The 23,539-nt window shown below is 42.7% G+C and overlaps 1 protein-coding gene across 1 annotated transcript in view; it reads right to left on the bottom strand.

Moving 5' to 3' along the window:
* The window catches only part of LOC124718868 (tenascin-X-like), a 117,783-nt gene that overhangs the window by 3,555 nt on the left and 90,689 nt on the right, over window positions 1-23,539 (bottom strand). The window contains exons 3-9 of the mRNA XM_047244501.1: window positions 20,777-20,840; window positions 18,896-19,048; window positions 17,204-17,448; window positions 14,513-14,704; window positions 7,336-7,524; window positions 6,035-6,182; window positions 1,997-2,199 (exon numbers count right to left, since the gene is read on the bottom strand). Of these exons, the coding sequence (XP_047100457.1) occupies window positions 1,997-2,199; window positions 6,035-6,182; window positions 7,336-7,524; window positions 14,513-14,704; window positions 17,204-17,448; window positions 18,896-19,048; window positions 20,777-20,840 (1,194 nt within the window). The remainder of the gene's footprint in view (window positions 1-1,996; window positions 2,200-6,034; window positions 6,183-7,335; window positions 7,525-14,512; window positions 14,705-17,203; window positions 17,449-18,895; window positions 19,049-20,776; window positions 20,841-23,539) is intronic.

The following is a 23,539-nucleotide window of genomic DNA, read 5'->3' as shown; positions in this document are numbered from 1 at the left end:
AGCTTCTCTAAATACAATGATACATAGAGCCAAAGCTGGTGTGTGTTGCAAAAGAATGGCTATGGGACTTGAGATATAAACTTTGTTCTCTCATTGTAGGTGGTAGGTACCTAGTACAAAGTAGTAAGCTTAATATGTTTGGTGATAAATAAACAGTTTCAATTTCAATAGCTTTGAGTTTTAGTTTGTAAGATATTGTGCCTAGCTTCTATAAAACCCTCCCCACCTCCAGCTCTTCTCCTGGGTACCCTACTGCCCTATCTTTAACCAATTCCCCCCCCCCCCCTTTCCCCCAGCCACTCCTTTCAATTCCATTAAATACAAATATGAGCAAGGATGTAAGAGTACATTTTGGGATAAAATTTTTCTAAGAAGAAGGTGAATTATTCTCCAGAATAAATGTTGGTTTATCATCACAAATACTTTCATTCTATCGTCATTAAATTCCACGGTAAAGTGAAGGGAATAACCATTCTAATGCATCCAGACAAAAGATCAATTATTTGAATCAGTTGATGTAACCATTATATGTACAACAACAAAAGTAGATTTGTAACTGAGATAATGTAAATGTGCAAGATGCCATAATGCAAGAAGAAATGCAGGAGGCCAATTTTGTACTCATCTTAAGCAGGGCAACAGAATGCAAATTATGACATAAGTGCCACACAATTTGAAGATGGAGAGAAATGCAGTCAGTGCATGACACACAGGTCCTACAACATTCTGCATAAGTGGCCTTCCTGGCTGCACAATTTTAAAAGATCCCGCCAAGTAGTGGCTGGATGACTTGGGTGGGAATGGAAGGAAAAAAAAAATAGTGCAGTAGAAAATTTTATTTTTTTCTGACCATTAAAACTAGAATAAAACTTTTCATAATCTATTATGACATGCCGACATCTGGGAAGGATGGTGTAAACATGTGAAGTGTTATCAAATGCGATAATGGGGAAGTGTGAAAGACATAGCGCACAGATGGCCCAAGTTTGATGTGGAGAGGGTGGAGTCACACTTGGCAGAGTGGGATGGCTGAGGACGGACATCTTGGAAGCTCCTCAAGAGACCACAAAGATTATGCAATAGTTGTTTAGTGTCTCCTGCAAAAGCTGAAGTAAATGACTCAATGGGCTCAGATTCAGTCTATATGCCGAGTTTTGTTCAAAGTGTATTTTGAATTCGGAAGAAAAGATTCCGTGTCCCTCCTGACCGAGTAAGTATACTTACACTATATGCTTTGCCTTGCATTGCTTCATTTCCCTGTATCAGTGTTTTTACCAAAGATTGTCACAACTATACAGTGGACAAGACTAGTCCAAAGTAACCCAAATACGGCTTTATTCGTGAAGGTCTCAACTGCAACGGAAAACAGATTCCTGTGAATCCTCACATAATAAGACACAGTACACTGATGTGAATGGCGCACGCACACGCGCGCACGCGCGCACGCGCTGTTAATGTGGAAGTAAACCCATATTCTCTGCAAAGACAAAGATTTTTATGGGTTCTATAACTGCAAGTTGAATACGCAGGATGGATGTACTCCGAGTTTGCGGTTTTCTGCAATGGCTCTTCCCACGATGGTGCCAGATGTGAGCTATGTTAATGTTTTATATTGTATTACAGATAGAACATTTAGAGGCCACTGCATCTCAGTGATAAATTTTCAACAGCAACATTTTGTTTTGCTCTTCCTTATATGTTTAACACATCCCTTCTCTGGCAAAATTCACTTTAGCATTATGATACGAGGCAAGTGAGTCAAGCAGAGATATGGGTTACCTGGGAAAATTTTTGTAATAGGCCAATGAGGTACGTTCACAGAATCGCATACTGCAGAACGATGGCTATCAGCTGTACAGTTAAGGCGAGTCACTACACGACTTACATTTATTTCTGAATCTAACCTCTGGCACTAACGGGACAAATATGTGAGCAAGTAACTAGCAATCAAAATGTATGTCTCAGTGGAGCTGCCTGGTAAGTTGTGTGTACATACCCCGGTTTACACGTGCACACATCAGGACCAGTGCAGTCACCCATGACGCAACCGTGCGTGCAGACTGGGACACAGATGTTCGACTTGGGAGCCGACTCCGTGTAGCCCGGCAGGCAGGTGCAGCGGCCGGGGGACGAGCAGACTGCTCCCGGGCCACAGCCCTTGGGGCAGTCCGGGCGGCACAGCACTGTGGCATTCCTACCCTGTAATGTAAGAATGACCAATTCAGGTTAATTACTGCGCATACCTTACTCCCACAGCAACAAGTATTCTTTGAAAGAAAATATTCCACTTCTACACCTCAATGGGCCATCTACACCAAAGCCCAACCAACAAAATCTAATGAACAATATAGCCAAACTTTATACTGACCCTCATCACAGCTGACCCGATCTTCGATAAAACCGACCTGACCCTCAACAAAATGAACTGAACTATTTATTCTGACTATATGGCACGTTAAAATGTAAGGTCATAGTTGTGGAAGACATTTGTTGTGGCAAAACACACACCGTTACACATAAGGAGTGTCTGGTACAGACAACAAACATCACTGCAGGTCAGTGCTTTTGCAATAATCATGTCCCAACATGGTCCAGAGAATATCTCAGTTTTGTCAGTAGAATCAAAAAACTGATGTACCTCTTTTTAACATAACTTATTTGTATCCACAATATTGAGAAGGTATTCTGATACTACAGAATTAAGTAGCCATTTCATCATTGTAAAAAACAATGAGACAGAACAGAAAATAAATAATAGTTTATTAAGAACATTGTAAGTGCCATACCAGGAAACTGACTTGTTTTAAGTGCCAATGTGAAAGTTTTTGTTCTAAGCGTTGTTAATACTGAGACACTGAATTTTATTTGTGATAACACAAGTAAAGAAATACAGCAGTAATATTATAAGTAGCAGAACTGTAGTCAACAAAAACCGTTTCTCATTTCTTTTACAATTTTTTTTCTAGACAATAACAAAATTAAATCCATGGAAAAAACTCCTCAGTATTCACTTCTCTTTCTTATGCAAGTCTGTTTTCGAGATCAGATGTTGCAGTGTTTGCTGTGAAACTCCCTGCACTGTCAACAAAAAAATGGCAACATTGTCAACAGGTCTTGTTCTTCTGCAGCTGATACACATAGCTGATCCTTCAGATGAAGTACAGCATGGCACACATCTGCAATGGTCTTTCCTCTTTTGAATACGCTGATCTTTTTACATTCTTCTGTTTCTGAGTAAGAATTTTTAAAAACTATTCGAGATGGATGAGAGAGACACTTTACTCATACTCTATTTGGAGATCTTGCACATCTGCATTGACAACAATGTTTCCACATCATCTTTAAAGCCAAAGCAATTAGTTGTATGGATAGGCATTAGATGGAATGGGTTCACACCTTTCACTGATGGAACTCCTGAGGGAAGCACTCCTTGATCTAAGGGCCATGCACCTTCTAGTAATTGAAGGTTTTCTTCATGATTTGACACTTTAAACATGTCTAGGGACATGCAACAGTTTACCGAGAACATAATAGTACTGAAAACACATCTGAAAAAGATGGCATTTAGAACTTCAAGTTCTGTAGTCTTGTCATCCTCAGTTGCCTTTATATTATGGTATGTCAATAATCATTACTTTGGCACTGTCTAATATCAACTGAATAAAACACAATTTTTGTGCCATAGGTGTTTCACCTTAATTTCTTATCAAGGCATTTACAGTATCCTGGAATATGTAAACATTTTTGTACACACAAATAGTATCAACAAAAACATGTACATACTACTCTGTCAGAAAAGTTTCAGGACAGGTTGTTTATTTCTGAGATTGCAGTACTAAAATGGAACAAATTTTATTTTTAATGTTACCTGGTATTTGTGCATCCCTGAAATGACCTTGTCCACATTTCCCCACAAACACACATTAGTTACGGCAACACAATGGATGCCAATTGTGAGCAAAGACCGAACATAAATTCTGCACTAAGCTCGGGAAGACCCCTAGTGAAACGTGGACAATTATTAAGCAAGCACATGCAGGTGAGGCGCTTTCAAGAAGTCATGTTCTCAAACGGCACAAAAGATTTTGTGAAATCAGGGATTCAGTGGAAGACGATCCCAGAGCTGATCGCCCAACTACAGCTCATACCGATGCAAATGAGGAGTGTGTAAGGCAGTTATTGCAAGGAGAACATCATGTAACTGTACCTGTGATATCAGAAGAACTTAATTTGAGTTGTGATGTGTGTCATAATATTTTACATGAAGATTTAGGGGAATGAAAACTTAATGCAAAACTTGTCCCTCACACACTAACAGACAAACAGAAAGAGGAAAGCTGAAGAATTTATGCTGAACTACTGGATGGAGCCAGATGTGATCCCACATTTCTGTCAAAGATTATTCCTGACAATGAAAGTTGGTGCTACCAGTATGGCTCTCACATGAAATGTTGAAGTGCTGAATGGTGGGGTCCTGGATCACCAACCTAAAAAAGGAGTCAAATGACATCCTTTGAGAAGAAAGACTACATCGATTCCATTCTTTGGTACTAAAAGATTAGTTCACCGTGAGTATGGTCCTCCAGGTGAAACAGTGAACCGAAATATTTACATCAAAGTCTTGAAACATTTACAACAATCAATTCATTGTTGTCACCCTGATGTGTGGCATTCTCAGGATTGGTTCTTGCTGTGTGGCAGTGCAAGACCCCATACTGCATAATCTGTAAGCAAGTATCTGGCCACACATTCTGTTATTACTATACCACATATGCCATATTCGCCCGATCTCTCCCCTTGCAATTTTTTCTTGTTTCCGCAAGCGGGAAGGTGACTGAAAGAAAAGCTTCATCGAGATATCTCAGATATCCGACAGGCTGTGACAAGTGAGCTTACCAGTACCTGCTTGCTTCCAAGACCTCCAGTAACATTGGTGACTGCGTATAAATAGCCCAAGGGACTACTTCAAAAGGAGTTGGTCAGTGCAATTTTCAACCTTTAAGAAAACCTGTCCTGCAATATTTCTGACAAAAAGAGTATTCAAGTGTTATGACTTGACAATGGCCAAGGAGTGCTTGGCCGAAAGCTCGTCTAGTTTTAAGCAATTGATGCGGTTGGAAACCTGAGAACATGTTATTCAGAAATGGTTATGTTAGCAATTTTCAGGCCATTTGCAGTGATTTACAGACTTCATGTGCACAAACAACAATGGAATTTTTATGGATGATAATGCACCATGCCACTGGGCCACAACTGTATGTAATTGGTTTGAAGAACATTCTAGACAATTCAAGTGAATGATTTGGTCACCCAGATCACCCCACATAAATCCCATCAAACAGTTAGGGGACATAACAGAGAGGCCATTTTGTGCATCAAATCCTGCAGTGGCTACACTTTCTCGATTGTAGATCGCTTTAGAGAGATCACTGTTCAGTATTTCAACAGGAGACTTAGACGACCTCGTCGAGTCTGTGCCATCTCGAGTTGCTACACTGTGCTGGGCAAAAGGAGGTCTAAAACAACATTAGGAAATTTCCTATAACTTTTGTCACCTAAGTGTACGTGTGCCGCACACTGAGTCAAAGTCAGTCAAAAGTGAGCATTCTATCTGTTGAAACATTATGTTGGTCTGTGTAAGTAAAGTTATGTTATTAGTCTGTCTGTCAGTCAGTAAGAAACTGTTGCGACATCAGTATTTGTGACTGGTGAAATTTTGTGAGACTACTCAGAGGCTATGTAGTTTACCGATTTATGTTGCTAAATTTGTACTAATACCCTGCAAGAAAGCTGATCATTGTGTGTGTAGAAACAATACATGTAAATTAATAGCATTTGTTAAATTATCATTATTGACTGTTTAAATACCTTATGATCATTGCAAGGAGGTTGGTGAGGACTTAAACATACAAGAATTAAGAGGTACAGAAAATAGCTTTGTAATTTTACAACTTCCATTTCTCAAGGCACTTTGGCTCTCTCTAGTCCCACCCATAATGATGTTTGGCAAGTACTCCCAGTGTGGACAGCGTACCTTGACACCGGATGGTGCGGTCTCCCTCACGTAGCCGGGCAAGCAGTCGCACGTGTTGGGGGCGGTGCACTTGGCACCCCGCCCGCAAGGTGTCGAGCAGCGCGGAACACACACGCGGCCTGTCTTGTTCTTCGCGTCTTTCTCGTACCTAGAACACAATTGTTTAGTTAATTCCGGGTCACTTGGACCGTCTGCATCATCTATTGTCACAACAATGCAGAACAAATCCAGGTAGAAATACCACTGCAGTACGTTATCCCACACGGAGAGCCATCGACAGATGTAGAAATAACTTCCTGTGTGACACAGGGGAAGTGTGTCGGGACCCTCGCTGTTCGTGCTGTACATTAACGACCGTGTACACTTCTCTCAGGTGATGCAGTTATTTACAATGAACTACTGGCTAAAAAAAAACTGTAGCAATATTCAGTCAGATCTCAATAATATATGGAAGTGGTGCTTAGATTAGCAACTTGTTTCAAATGTTCAGAAATGTAAAACTGTGCAATTCATAAGATGACGACAGTATCAACAAGTCACAACTGGATTTGGTTAACACACAAATACCGGGGTGTTAGAATTTGTAGTGATACGAAATAGAATTTTTACAAAGACTAAATTGTACGTAAAGCAGGTTGCAATCTTTGGTTCATAGACAGGGTACTGGGAAAATGCAATCACTCTACAAATGAGACTATTAACAAATCACTTATGCGTCTCAGCTTAGATTATTGCCAAAGAGTGTGTGATCCATCCAAACAGGACTAACCGGGAATGTTATAAAAAGTAATGTTGACTGATTTGTTTGATCCTCTGGAGAGCATCACTGAAATACTGATAAACTTGAATTAGTACATCCTTGAAAATATGCATCAATAAACCTGCAAAAGCCCATTAGAAAGTTTAAAGAATGAGTTAAATGAAGAACCATGGAACATACTGCAACCCCTTGTGTCTGTCTCATATAAGGTCACCAGAGATGAGCTCAGGCTGGCTATGGTGCACACAGCAGCAGCTAAGCAGACTTTTTCCAGCTCTCCACATGTGAATAAAAAAGGAAGTAACCCACATGTGCTACAACAGAATGTACCCTCCACCATACACTTCACAGTGGCTCGCAAATAATAGCTGTAGATGCAGATACATTTTACGATCACGCGTTAATGTTATGGTGCTCGATGAAAAAGAAGGCACAAGTTTGTTGCAGTCACATTATCCTGTTCTGTCACAGTTGCCAGTTCATGCGAATGTCCCGAGACCTTTACAGATGCAGGAGAATGGTGTTCTGGTCGGTGACTCACCCAGAGAGGCAGGTGCAGACACCGGGTGCAGAGCAGACTCCACCCACGCAGCCTCCGGGACAGTGGGGTATGCAGCGAGAGCCGGCCGGCCGGGCTGCGGGGTCCACAGTGTAGCCGGAGTTGCAGACGCACTTATTAGGACCCGTGCAGCGGCCGTTGGCACAACCTCCGGGGCAGTTAGGGCGGCACCTGCAATGTGATCACCATCACGTACTACGAGATTGAATGGTGCCTGGTAGCAGTGTGTGAAAATATACAGGGTGGGGCAAATAAAAGTGGCCTAGATGAGGGGACGCAGTTGAACGTGAGTGTACGATATAACCACATCCTCTGACGTGCACATTATGTTTATGCTCACCATGTGATTCACACCAGTTCCTTGGAGCACATTTACATGATCTTCACATCTGATAGTGCTATTAATGGAAGTAGTGTGCGATTACTTTGCATGGGGAGCCCTCACGCCTTAGGTGTAATGCGGCAACCCTCGTAGTCTTCGAGAACTGCATATAACATTTCAGATGAGGTTGCAACAATCCCAGCAGTCCAGCTATAATAGTACACCTTCCCAAAATTTCAACTCAACATTACGATACCAGTCCAATATCATATGCTGTCTATATGGTTAAGTGGGTATCATATAGTTCTATATGTTCTAAAGTCTTTATAAGTTAATGTAACATTCCAGATCCATCACCAAGTACATTCTTAATTGTTAAATGACTGACACAACTAATCAGAACCTGTGCCTATGCCAAATTAGTCATCATTTTGTAAAACTGTAGTGATCATTCTGTAACAATTAGAGGCTGCAGAAGCTTTGGTATGAAAAGCCAATACTTCGAATTAACAAAATGGTAATTTAAAAATCTGATAACAGAAAACCTCATTACTTTTGTGAAACAGTTTGAAAGTTATTAGCAAGTGATTTATTTACATTTGTTATTTATTTTTATGTCCTCTTTTGTAATTAATATTCTTTGTAATTATGTTTCCAATTAACTCTCCATTGTTTTCGTCACCCAACTTTCCAATTTCCAGAATTTGAAGCTATATTTGTGAGTTTTACATATGTAATCAGATAAAGCACGAGTTCTGTACAGTCAATAAATGTTAGTAAAAAAATTCATACTGTAACTAATTCCAGACCAAAATAATACGAAAGACATTATTATAGTTAAAGTTCAGCTTGATTTTAATATTTAAAACCACTGACGATACTGTAAAAATGATGTCATTTGATTTTGCATTTCATATCGTATTGAGCTGTATTATCAGTTCCTTTATGTTTTGTAAATTTTAATTGTAACATCAAAATTGTACCAAATTAATAATGTTTTTTTTTTTTAATTCATTGTTAAAGTTCTGTACAAAGAAACACAGCAGTGCTGCTTCTGGCATGCTCAGTATTTTGTCACAATTTTTTTATGTCAGGGTCAGTCTTTTTGTATCTGTTTCAGTCTCAGTGTTTTGTCTTGACATGCTTTGGACAGTCCGCCTTTTGGTGATGCTGTTTACGTCATGTGGAGAACAAATAAACAATGATAGAATTGATAATAAACCTAAATCTTTTATTTACATAGTTTCTACATGCAAATACAGAACCAGGCAAATTTCATAAGAAGAATTCGACAATGTGGAGGCAGCAACAAAAACGACAGGTTACGTATCAGTTTAGTATAACTTCCGCTCATATCGATACTGCTCAGAGTGTTAAATACTGCGTTTATTACAGTAGAAACACAGTGTAGACTGTATCTGCAGGACTTTTGGATATTTGTTGTTAAAGAGAGGGTTGTACAGCTATACAGCTTCGATCTACCTTCAGCAACTTGCTGACCAGGGCCCAAAAGTGCCGAGAGATGAATGGTGGTCACTTTCAACGTCTGCTGTAGTCAGGTTAGTACTGCATTTCCTTTCCTCTGCTGTGTTTCTTTGTGCCCTGGAACTGTTCTCCAGGCCACTCTTATTTGCGCCATCCAGTGCAAGTGACATCATTCTACCCACAAATGGGGAGATCCACTGGCACAAGTGACTTTGACAAAGGCTGGAGTGTTATGGCCTGGCACCGGGGAACTAGCATATTGGAAGTGATAAAGCTGGTCTACTGTTCACATGCTGCTGTCATGAGCATCACTGGAAAGTGACTGGAAGAAAATGAAACCACGAGTAGGTGACTAGATGTTGGACGTCCACACACAGTACAGAATGTGGAGGTTGGGGACTTGCCTGTTCTGTAAAACAGGACAGGCAGCAGTCTGTTGCAGATGACACAACACAATGCTGGTGCAGTCACAAGTGTTCCACAGATCACCATTTAGTGCACACTGTCGAATGAGGAGCTTCGCAGCAGACGACACTGGTGTGTTCCGATGCCGACCCAAAGACGTCATCAGTTACGACTGGGACGAGATCATCGAAATTGGACTGTGTATTGTGTAGACGCGTCACCTAGTCAGAGAGTCGTAGATATTTTTATTCCAGGTCAGTGGTCATATCAGATTTGTCGTTATTCGGGCAAACTGCTGTTTGAGATATGCACGGATGCAGTACAGTGGAGGCTGTCTTACGCTTTGCGGGATATTCACTTGGACCTCCACAGGACCTGTGGAAGTAACTGAAGGCACCACAGCAGCTGTAGACAAGCAAGTCCCCAACCACCATACTCTGTACTGCAGGCCACGTACATCCCCTCATGATTTGTATATTCCCCAGTGGTGATATCTTATCCAGCAGGATAATCATCTGCATCACAAAACCGGACTCGTGCTACAGTGGTCTGTGGAGCTTGACAGTAAACTCACATCGACATTTCGGCCAGAAAATTTGCCTCTTCTGAACTTGATAAAATATATGTCAGTTGCAATCAGTTGCCAGCTCTGGGCATAAGCTTGTGGCCTGTAATTTACGGGAACTGCATACACGTGTGCACACGTGCGCGTGCATTTGATACCGCGTACCTCCAGAAATCTACAGAGGGCTTGTCAAATCCGTTCCACATGTAACTGCTACTGCATCGCTTTCCAAAGGTGCACCGACCATCTATTAAGCAGACAGTCCTAACATTTTGATGTAACTAACTTTGTTATTTATTGTTTAAGGTGATCCAAACAAGAAGAAAATTAACATTTATTTAAGACAAAAAGAATCCACATAAACAGAATTTTATTCATAATGCCTTAAACCTTAATAATTCACAACTTTTTATCTACCATAGAATGGGGTGAGAAGCGACACCATGGTTGTGACAGAGCAGGCTGACTGCCACCACCATGTTTTGTATGCACTCCTGTTCCATGTATTAAGGCCTATATGAAATTTTTACCAAATTTCTTTTAAAGATCCTAATGTTAAAGTTCCTTCATGAAGCACATACCATGTACATCATCACAATGGTAGAAACAAATTCCCCACAAAACTTCATTATCCAGATAGTTCAGTTTATTGTTCTGGTTGCAATGGGACATTCAGTTTCATCAGAAATGATGTTAATAAAAGTTACTGTAATTCTAAAATTTCATGTATCTATCCACAGGAAAAGTCTTCTGAGCTAATAAGTAAATTTCAAAGGAAAGACCATTCCCTAATTAAAGAGCTATTTTCCTCTTTTCTTTTCTGTGAAGTATTTAATTTGGATATTGATACATCATCACACCGTGTCATACCGTATGAACTTGGGACTGCCTTATCAAATGGGCATGTAAAATTCTTTTGAAAATAATTTTGTTTGTAATAGGAAACAAACTAAACTTTTTGTCAACCACAGACACCACATGGAAGATGTATATGTGCGGTTGTAGAAGACGTATCCTTTTAAAATTGAATGGTTCTTTTGAAAATAAATTGCCTCAACTTTGTATCTTCATCCCTGTATAAGGCATACTCTCACTAAATGTGTTTTATTCTATCTACTGCTCATAGATTTGAAATGAGGTTGGTGGCACCTTGTCTATGAAATTTTTAGGAAAAGAACATGCTCAGTGATGTTTGCTGTTCACAAAATCTCACACCTCTGCTTTACTATGGACACATGAAAAAGTAGCATATACAAGCTACTTTGAATCCATTATTATGTACGGTATTGTTTTTTGGGGTAGCTCGACAAATATTGTGCAGATACTAAAAATTCAGAAAAAAATCATTCGAAATACGTGCACTGCAAATCACAAAGAACCATGTCGACCATTATTGAGAAAACTTAAAATATTAACTCTGCCATCCTTATACATATATGAGATTGTTATATTTTTGTACACCAGACATGAATTATTTGAGGGAAACCATTTTGTCCATTCACACGATGCTAGAAATTAAGAAAATTTTATGCGTCAAACCCACCACCGCAAACTATCCCCACTAACCTCAATACATGGGAATGAAAATTTGTAATAAATTAAAAGGGAACAAGTTGATGCAGATGAATTTGGGTTCACTTTAAAGAAAGCTATATGAGGTACTGACACTGAAGTGTTATTACTCAGTGGATGAATTCATGCAGGACAAACTGGAAATTTGAGCTGGATATAATGTTTTACATATTCCAAGAAATATCCTTATATTGTTATTATTTATTGTAGTGCTATTATTTATCAATGTAAAAATATTTCTAACTGTATTATAAATTTTGGACACGTTTCCTGTACGCAAACCAAATCTATTGTAAATGTACGTCATGAGATGAGTAATTCACAGTTCACTAAAGACAATTTCTACAGCACACGTCAAAAATTTATTCATGTCTTTTGGACTACTTTCATCCTGTTAGGTGTACTGTTTTGTAATGTGTGAAATTTGGTTCTACATTTATTACCAAAGAAGGAAACTCTGATGATTTAAAAGGCCAAAGGCTTGAGTTTGAAACGACTGGTAGCACAGATTTTGTTGACACTAAGGAAACTACATGCAGAACTGTTAGGGCTAACCATTTCTTTACTTCCAACCTGTATATTTCATAAAATGACAACCTAAATGTATGGAGTGCTACTGAAGCATTTGACAAACATATGGCGGAAATAAGGGTATTTGCCACCTCATTCTTCGCCTCCAAGTTCACGTGGCCTTTCCTACAAACCTTGTGAACTTGCTCCATGCAAATGAGGTAAGTTTTTTGGTTGTCACAAAGACACCGTGACTTTTGCAGTTTTCTGTGTCACATATGCCTTTACATGGTGCTTTCAACATCTAGGTGAAACACTCTGTTATGAGCTGTTTAAGTGACGGATCAGGGCTGTCACGTAGATGTAGTATTCACTTTAATATCTAAAAAGCATTTAGCTCAGTACAACATTGCCTCTTTTTAATGAAAATATGCTCATATGAGGTATCAAGTGAAATTTCTGGCCAGCCGGGGTGGCCGAGCGGTTCTAGGCACTACAGTCTGGAACCGCGCGACCGAAGGTTCGAATCCTGCCTCGGGCATGGATGTGTGTGATGTCCTTAGGTTAGTTAGGTTTTAAGTAGTTCTAAGTTCTAGGGAACTGATGACCTCAGAAGTTAAGTCCCACAGCGCTCAGAGCCATTTTTTGAAATTTCTGACTCAGTTGAGGATTTTTTGGAAAAAAAAGGCAATGTGTTTTCTCGGATGTAGGGCGATTGACAGATGAAGTAGCTTCAGGTGTGCCCCCAGGAAGTGTCTTTGGACCCTTACTGTTCACGTTGTATATTAATGAGCCAGCAGACTGTATAAAAAATAACATCAGAATCTTTCCAGATGGTTCTAAAAATGGTTCAAATGGCTCTGAGCACTATGCGACTTAACTTCTGAGGTCATCAGTTGCCTAGAACGTAGAACTAATTAAACCTAACTAACCTAAGGACATCACACACATCCATGCCCGAGGCAAGATTCGAACCTGTGACCGTAGCGGTCGCTCGGTTCCAGACTGTAGCGCCTAGAACCGCACGGCCACTCCGGCCGGCTTCCAGGTGGTGCAGTTATCTGTAATGCAGTTATCTATAATGAAGTACTGTCTGAAAAAATGAGCTCAAACATCCAGTCAGTTACTTAGATTTCAAAGCAGTGCAAAGAGTGCCAACTTGCTACAAACATACAAAAATGTAAAATTTTGCTCTTCAAAAAGTGTAATAACGCAGTATTTATCCTGTAACAATAATATGAATCAGTCACACTGGAATCAGTCAACTCATACAAATACCTGGATCTGAAATTTGTGGGGATATGAAATGAAATGAGCACATCGGCTCGGTTGTGGGTAAAGCACGTGGCAGACTTTGGTTCATTGGCAAGATACTGGAAAATTAAATCACTGCACAAGGAAGATGGTTTCCAAAAAAACTCTCGCAGCCCACCCTAGAATACTGGTCAAAATTGTGCGATGAATACAAATAGGACTGACAGATGATATTAAACAAATACAAAGAAGAGCAACACGAGTGGTGTGACCTCTTAACTGGCATACACTTCATCAGTTCTTGAAGCTACTTACCAAGTTTCAATAGTCAGCATTAGGTGAATACTGCAGAAAAATATCCGAGGACTATGCAGTACACACAGGTGCATTTAAGCAGGAATTGCTCCTGTGCCCTGTATGCAGATGGGATGGCAAGAAATAGTAATATGTGCTACAATGTGAGGTTCCTTATGTCATGCATTTGACTACAGTTTGCAGAGGATACAGACAGATATAGATGTAGTTACTTCCACTTTCCTGTGCTATGCCTCGACAGTGCGCCTCCGTAGTCGAGTGGTCGACATAAGTGACTGCCGTTCTGAAGACCGTGGTTCAATTCTGGTACTTCCGAGAATTTTTTCTCAGTGGGCGGACTTGTACAGAGTGCACGCAACTTTGTGATGCCAGTTGAGAAGCTATTTGACTGAACAGTAGTGACTACACAGTTTGGAAAGTCTGCAAAACGGCCGGGAGAGCGGTGCGCTGATCACATAATCCTCCACACTGCATCCGTACGATGTCAGAAAGCGGGAATGACAAGACGGCCGGTAGACGTCCCTCGGACCTTTACGGTCTCGACGAGGAGCTCGCACGTGCCTCGACGAAGTGCCGCTACAGTCCAAGTGAAATTGGGTACCACACGGTGTTCGAGCAAATCACTGTACTTAGCAGCAAGTGCCGACAACTATCCGAGGTAGTTTTCTGTGGCACCTTTCCAGAGAGGAGACTGGAAAATTATGGCAGCTATTTGGTGTGCAGGTACTTACGTTTTGGTGGCAGCATCCAGGTAGTAGCCAGAGTCACAGGTGCAGGTGTCCGGGCCAGTGCAGCGGCCGTGCGGGCAGCCCGACTTGCATGTGGGCGCGCACTGGTTGGACTTGCCCACCTTCACGTAGCCGGCGTGGCACGTACACTCATTGGGTGCCGTACAGTCACCATTCAGGCAGCCCCCTTCACACCTGCGGTCACATGTTAAACCTTTTAACCCTTCAACATGACATGGTGTGACTGTCATATGGACCCATCTGCACAAGTTAGTTCTGCTCTATATGGAAACAGTACATCTGCTGACAGATTCATGACATAAGCTGCACAAGTTAGTTCTGCTCTATATGGAAACAGTACATCTGCTGACAGATTCACGACATAAGATTAGATGTGGCAGAATGTAGTATGTTCTCCTCATCCTTATTTTGGATAGAGACCTTGGACTGGCAACTGATAAATTAGAAGTACATGCAAGGCATGTCCAGTAAATAAGAATTCTGAGTCTGTGTCGTTCAAAGGGATTTTTGTTTCCTTGACAAAGGTGGCAGCACTGCATTCAATAAAAATGAGTTGGCAGTAGAATGCATGATCAATTGTCTGGAAACTTATTGTAGTGCTGAAACATATGTGTGTATTCTGAATCCAATCCTGCCAGCTGTGATGTGAGGACTGGAATCTGGTTTCTTCTTGAGAAGGAGAATGTACTGTTCCTGATTTTGAGTGAAATCTAGCTTACAGGAATAGTGTAATGAATCATAGTAATGTGTACAAGTGGTTCCAGGAATTTAAAGCTGTCAGACGGAACGTTCATAATAATAATAATAATAATAATAAAAGATGTGTGCATCCCTAAATCATGATTTGAAGAGATGGTGAACAAGATTGAAGAAATTATTCATGGCGGCCATCAACTGACTTCAGGCAAGACCAATGCCACATTCCCAGAAATCTCTGCATCTCCCCACATGTAATTACTGGAACACAGTGTGAATTGTGCATGCATGAATGTTTGTACCCATTTCTCCCTCTTATAAAGGGATTTGTCTGAAAGCCAAAATAAAACAGTCTCTTATTAATTGTGTCTGTTGGATTTTCAGCATCTCCTCTGTGAGTTGCAATGTATCATTATTTCTGTTGATTGTTATATATTAACCTGTAAATTATTCAATATTATTACTTCTCATATGAAATACAGAATCTGATGTTATAAATTATCAACTTTATTGTTCATTTGTTATTACTTATTTCCTTTCAGTTTTATTTCGTATTGTGTGTAGTTGAAATTAATCATATTCCATTTGACCACTTGGCATCCTACCCTAAAATGAGAAATATCATCCCCATCCCTCCCACACAGGTAATCTTCTACCCACCTAAGCAATACCCTTATCCATCTCTGCCCCAAAACTGCTTCCAGCCACTTGCCTCGTGGCTCATATCCCTGTGACAGACCCAGATGCAAGACCTGTCTCATATATCCTCCAACTACCACCCACTCCAGGTCTGTCTGTCACAGGCATCTCGTACCCCATAGAAGGCAGAGTCACCTGCGAAAGCAGTTGTGCGATCTACCAGCAAGCATTGTGCAACATCTTACATGGTTGTGACAACCGACAACCTGTCCATCTGCACAAAAAATCTGAACAGCCCAGTCGTCGAATATGGCACCCGACAAGATGTGCTTCACTTTTAATGACTTTTTCAGAGCCTGTGCCATCTGGATCCTGCCCAATTGCAGATTTTCTGAACTGTGCAGATGAGAACTCTCCCCACAACATATCCTTCATTCTCATAAGCTCAGTGGCCTCAACCTTTGCTGTCCCTGTCTTCCACCTTTCCTGGTCCCATCCCAGTGTGCACACACCTATCCTGCCAATGCACCTACAACTCCTTTCCTCTTCTCTCTAGCATAGCCTCTGACACTCCACCTAGCAACCTTATCCCAATCCCACCACATCCCTGAACAATTCTACATGCAGCACTAGCATCTTCCCCACCCCTACTCTCTATCCCTTCCCCTCCTTCCCCATACCACTTCCTTATCACTACCTCTTACCCCACCAGATTGCTGCACACGTCAAACACAGTTGTAGCCAGTCTATACTTCCTATATTACTGTCATTATTCCATCCTGGACTTTCAATTGTTTGAAACTTACAATAACTTTTATGTAAGAAAGGTGAGTACATGTTACTTACTACATCTTTGTGGGGAAAAGCAACACTGAGCTGTGGTGAAAAGCAACACTAAGCTGTGATGAACAATAAAAAATTGCTTCTCTGTATTGTAAGATAGCTGGTTCTAACATGCTAAATGTAGTTGGGAAGTTCTGCCAAAATGTAAACCCCTAAATCATTTACATTTTCTTTCAGGCCCTACTTTTTTCTGTGTTATTTCTGGTATTAAGTCACATTTTTTACGCATGCTTTTACACTACTGTCCAGTCTGTTGTTACTGTATGTTTTGTATCAATTGACAGTCTAGAGAAGGAAGCGAAAGTAATGGAACTATGTTGCAATTAAACATTTCAGTGTATATTACTTCACTGAAAACACATTGTTAGATAAAAAGAAATACCTCCTTATGTGCAACTTAATTTTTTCCACATCCCTGTAGGCTCTCCTCCAAGACAAACCTACAGAATACAGAGGGAGGGAGGTCTCGTGTAAACTGTACGAGACTGTGATTACCTGGGCAGGCAGACTTTCCTGGTGTTGTCCAGCGTGTAGCGAGCGTCAGAGCAGGAGCACACTCCGGGTGCCGTGCAGTTTCCGGGGGCGGGACCGCAGCCACCAGGGCAGAGTGGCACACACAGCTTGCCCGTGGAGTCCGGCCAGTAGCCGTGGTCGCAGTTGCACGTGCCGCTACCGGTACACGTGCCGTGAGCGCACTTACCGGGGCACGTGGGGATGCAGTTTCCACTCAGGTCCAGTACCTGTGGACGACACCGGCCGACCGTTATTTTAAACACATTCTGAGGTTAAAATGGGTCAGGCAGCAGTCAAAGGCCCGACAGGGTTGGGTTGTTTTGGGGGAAGAGACCAAACTGCGAGGTCATTAGACTCATCAGTTTAGGGAAGGACGGGAAAGGAAGTCAGCCGTGCCCTTTCAAGGGAACCATCCCGGCATTTGCCTGGAGCGATTTAGGGAAATCACGGAAAACCTAAATCAGGATGGCCGGACGCGGGATTGAACCCTCATCCTCCCGAATGTGAGTCCAGTGTGCTAACCGTGGCTCGACAGGTGGACTAGACCCTGGCTATTGGTCCCTACAATGGATTTTACGGTTAGGATTGGACACCACGATATAGTGGAGTGAAAAGCCTTTTCCAACTTCCTGGCAGATTAAAACTGTGTGCCGGACTGAGACTAGAACTCGGGACCTTTGCCTTTCGCGGACAAGTGCTCTGCCAGCTGAGCTACCCAAGCATGACTCACACCCCATCCTCACAGCTTTACTTCTGTCAGTATCTCGTCTCCTAACTTCCAAACTTTACAGAAGCTCTCCTGCGAACCATGCAGAATTAGCACTCCTGAAAGAAAGGATATTGCAGAGACACGGCTTAGCCACAGCCTTGGGGATGTTTCCAGAATGAGCACTTGCTCGCGAAAGGCAAAGGTCCCGAGTTCGAGTCTCGGTCCGGCACACAGTTTTAATCTGCCAGGAAGTTTCATATCAGCGCACACTCCGCTGCAGAGTGAAAATCTCATTCAAGCCTTTTCCAGTTCTGCAACCCTAAACTTCCGGATCTATGCCATCCTTGGTAAAACTTTAATGTGGTACACTTTTTAGGAAACGATATAACAGGAAGTTGACAGACTTTTCTGCAGAGGAGACAGAAAACTCAAATAATTACAGCAGTTGCCACAGCTACCAGTGCACCTATGCTGAAAGAGAGCCAACACACGTATGTAGTACCTGTAAATAATACCATTCTGATATTTATGTTTTAATACCTAACCCCGTTGGAGAATAGGAAAAAAAAACAGTCCTCATATATTATTATATGGAATGTCTAGATGGCAACCATCACCGGAACGTAGGGTCTATACAGTGAAGCATATACCATGCAACTTCGTGACCAAATGGTGTAGGCAATATACAGAAAGTTTCAAAATTCATGTTACACGCTTCTACCCCTTGTAGAGAGACTCGGTGGCAATTTTAAAGTGAAGATTTGGAGCTCATTTTAATAGACAGTAATTTTTTCCCCCCACTCCATTTGTTAATGCACCAGGTGGTCCACTACAGAGTCTGTCTATAGATGTATGTGCTAGTCCAATGAGAGGCTGGCACAGCAAATACAGAAGCGGTGGACCATCTAAAAACAGTCAGTAGAGAGATGTGCCAAAACGGAGAGCCAGTGACTACACGAACACACCTTTCCACGACCGCAGGTGCAGACGTTGGGTGTGGAACAGTTGCCACCGCGGCAACCACCGTCACACTGGGGCAGGCAGTGGTAGTCGGTGCCCAGCTTGTACCCCGAGCAGCAGTACGGCACGGTCTTCCAGCCGGGGGCCGGCGTGAATGTCTGCAAATACCACCAACAAATGAGTTTCTCACTGTAATGCCAAACATAAGCTGCAGAAAGAGATTGTCACAAAAATATTGGCTAACATCCGTTATCACATTGAAACATCATCAAGATTAGAAACTAATCTGTAAATAGAGGATGTAACATACTAGTATTTTTCTGAAAATTTTTCAAACCCATCACTTCCTCCCTCCCCTCCCCCTCTGCCACAACTCTTCCACTTGATTGCTTACACCTCTGACTCCACCACTTACTTACTCCTAACTTCCACTGTTCCACCACATGTTATCCGCAACTTCAATAGTTACTTATCCTCGACTTCACTGCTCCACCACCTGTTTTTCTCCCAACTCCATCATTGCTTACCTCCAGCTTCACAGCTCCATTGTCTCCTTGCCCCAAATTCCAGCACTTCCTTATCCGCAACTTCACTACTCTACCACTTCGTTATCGGGAACATCACTACTCTACCACTTGCATATCCCTGTATCCCTGACTCCACTCACTGCAACACCTCTCCCTCCCCCCCCCCCCCCCCCCGCACTCCAACACTGCATACCTCCTCTGTCCCACAGATCCTCTCGCTGCTTACCCCACCACCCTGGACAATGGATTTGCTCTCGCTGCTTACCCCCCCCCCCATCCCACGGATCCGCTCCCTGCTTATCCCCCCACCCCACGGCTCCGGCCGCTGCTTACCCCCCACCCCGCCCCACGGCTCCGCCCGCTGCTTACCCCCCCCCCCCCCACTCCACCCCGCCCCACGGCTCTGCCCACTGCTTACCCCTCCACCCCACACTGCCCCACGGCTCCGCCCACTGCTTACCCTCCACCCCAATCCATGGCTCCGCCCGCTGCTTACCCCCCCACCCCAACCCACGGCTAAGCCCGCTGCTTACCCCCCCCCCACCCCACGGCTCCGCCCGCTGCTCACCCCCACCCCACGGCTCCGCCCGCTGCTCACCCCCCCACCCCACGGCTCCGCCCGCTGCTCACCCCCCCACCCCACGGCTCCGCCCGCTGCTTACCCCCCCACCCCACGGCTCCGCCCGCTGCTTACCCCCTCACCCCACCCCACACCACGGCTCGGCCCGTTGCTTACCCCCCCTCCCCAACCCACAGCTCAGCCCGCTGTTTAAACCCCCACCCCAACCCACGGCTCAACCCGCTGCTTACCCCCCCCCCCCCACCCCAACCCACGGCTCAGCCCGCTGCTTGCCCCCCCACCCCAACCCACGGCTCAGCCCACTGCTTACCCCCCCCCCCCCACACCAACCCACGGCTCCACCCGCTCTTACCCCCCCACCCCAACCCACGACTCCACCCGCTGCTTACCCCCCCCCAGCCCACACCCCCCACTCAAACCCGCGCCACGGCTCCGCCCGCTGGTTACCCCTCCCCCCACCCCACCCCACGGCCCCGCACGCTGCTTACCCCCCACCCCACGGTTATGACAGCTGCTAACCCCCCGGCCCACGGCTCCGCCAGCTGCTTACCCCCCGGCCCACGATTCCGCCAGCTGCTTACCCCCATGCCCCGTGGTTCCGCCAGCTGCTTACCCCCATGCCCCATGGATCCGCTCGCTGCTTACTCCTCCCACCCCTCCCCAAACTCAACACTCTGCTTACCACTCCACCCCCCCCCTTCCCCCCCCCCCCCCCGAACTACACACACAACAAAATTCTTGACATGCTTGCTCGAGTTGGGTGAGCTCCTAGTACTCACACTGCCTGTAGAGGCGGGTGGCGTTGCTTTTGTTCCATTGGCTGCAGCCAGTGTGGCATTATATCTGCAACAACAAGAGGACTATTAACACCACTGCCACTACGACTACTACTACTACTACTACTACTACTACTACTACTACTAATAATAATAATAATAATAATAATAATAATTGCACAGAGAGTTCACAGTGTTATGATGCAAATGATAGAAAAAATCTTTAGTACATCTGACGTCACAGTTGTGAGAAAGATGTGTTCTTGATGGATTATGTGCAATTAGATCAAGGCTTAAAATTAGGTTCATGTCATTTGGTGTGAAGAATAGCTCAAAAACATTCGATTGAGGTAATGCAAAATTTGTTCACAACATCGTAGCTGTTGACGATGTTTGCACGTATTTGTATGAGCTGTAAAAGGAAGCAGTAATCGTTGTTTGGGTGTTCCTCAACGAACCGAAATCAACAAAAGCTGTTTACTTGTGAAGCACTTTAAAAGATGGTTGCTTGTTTCTTTGCTTGAACTGGATGTATGGTGCACATTGCTTTAAAGAATTGAGTAACTGTTAAAGCTGAATGTTACACAAGTTAGTTTGCCATGAGACACTGACGAAATCACAGAAACCAATCAAAAACATTACGTTGTTCTTCATCGTAGCATTACCAACGGTCATACAAAGTCTAACGATTGATTACTGGACAGAGCAAAACATGGATTATTGTCTCATTGCCTAAATTTGTCAGATTTATCAGTCTACGTCATTTCTTTCTGTTCCTTTACATAAACAAAAAAAATGTGGCTAGAGATTTTCATCCCCTCGAGAAACTGTTTAACTTTTACAAAACCATGTTTATTAGGTACCAAAATCAAAATGTAAGAATGTTTTCAGAATCAGATCAAATATATGGAAAAGTGTGAAACTTTTAACGATCTTGGCCCTAACTGTGAAGGCAGTGGTAAAATAATACCGCAGTGTTTGTATAACTCAATTCTTCAATCTTTGTTATCCTCCATTCCATGTTACTTTCTTCACGTGTAGGTGCAACATTTTTTATCAGTGTTTTTGTTTCGAATATTGATAGTTTTTTCTTCATCTTTGTTTTTAAATATTAATGCTTCACATGTATATTATGTTAGTGGTATAATAGTCTATTTATACAAGCGAATTTTGGAGTTAGTACCGTAGTAAATGATCTTGTGCTTCAGACGTTGATGAAAGTAAAAAGTGTTTTATTCGTTGTTACTAGATTGGCACCTATTTCTACATACGATGTAGTGTTGTTACTAAAACATCTAACGCAGCCCTGACAAATTCACGAAGGATGCGTGAGACATCTTGAAATATATAGCCAAATTGCTGAATAGGTCGCCGAGGCAAAAGTCATTGACTGAATGCAAAATGACATTATTAATCCAGTATTACGCGTTTCGACGTCTGCAGACATATCTGCTCATGTCTGTTATCTGTACAAGGTATAACTACTACGTCAACTTGAGCACGTAACTACTATATCTAGTGGTTGCTTACGGTTCCAGGATCTCTTGATGACGGCAAACAGCGAAGCACGTAATGCTGGATTAATGAAGTAATTTTGCATTCAGTTAATGACTTCTCCCTCAGCGACCTGTACAGCAATTTGCAGATTACATACGTGTATATGCTAAAAAGATCCCCAAAGTGGGTGAAGCTGTCAACAGTCTTCAAAGCGTACCCATTTACATCCTAAGGTGCATCACTTCGGATTTTTCGTAGTTATGACCAGATATTCTGTCTTTCCTTCATTAATACGTACGCCTGTTTTCTCGGCAATTTTGTAGTTTTACAAAACAGATTTAATCAGAATGATGTAAAAGTTTTTTTTACATCATTCTCATTAAATCTGTTTTGGAAGTACTTATTAATGATACATCATCTGCATAGGCAAGTCTACCAAGCTACCAAGTCCGATCTTATGCTGCAGTTGAGGAACGACAGCTATTTCATGTTCGACGAGTGATATTGAGGACATCAATGATTAAGAAACGTCTAAAGAAAAAACGTGGAAACATCATGACGCCAATGATACATTTACGTTCTTAAAGGTGCAAATTCGCTCTAATATCTTTTGCCTGATTTTCAAATTCTTTGCCGGCGGCAGTTATCATCTCATGATGGTCTTATAAGCCGAAAACTGGTTCATGAGACAGATTTACAGCAACCACAATTTCTGCTTTGTTTTTGACTGGTCAGAGAACATCTTGTTTGATAACAGTAGGCTAAGAACTGACGGCGTTCCCGCGTAAGCAACTGCAGTCTTGTCCGACACTTTTTTTTTTCCTGTTCAAATGTTTAGAGGTCGAAGCAACGAGATATTGCAGTTTGTTGCGGCACGCGGCGATACATCGAAAGCGATCCACTTTCCTCGTCCAATTCTTCTCGGAAGCCGCGCGCAGTCCTCGCCTGTGACGTCATCGGCTGCTGAAAAACAGACAGAGCGGCCGTGCCAAGGTCGTAACAGAGCAGCCAAAGAGCGAGGAGCGGTTCAGCGATTTACCTAACGGCTGTACGTGACTCAACAACATTCCCATTACTCGCGTATGTCACCCCTGTCTGATAACGCATGGGACGGAAATCGATAGACGTGATGTACACATACCGACAAACAAATGACTACAATATCAGAAAAAAATGGATGAAGCGAAAGAGCTTAACGAACCGAGCAAGTCGGTAACGCGTTCCTCCACCTATGGTCCTTTCACAAGCACTTATCCCGCTTGGTATTTA

Source organism: Schistocerca piceifrons, chromosome 10, assembly GCF_021461385.2.
Source record: "Schistocerca piceifrons isolate TAMUIC-IGC-003096 chromosome 10, iqSchPice1.1, whole genome shotgun sequence".
Classification (NCBI taxonomy): Eukaryota; Metazoa; Arthropoda; class Insecta; order Orthoptera; family Acrididae; genus Schistocerca; species Schistocerca piceifrons.
This window is presented reverse-complemented; position numbering and strand designations above follow the sequence as displayed.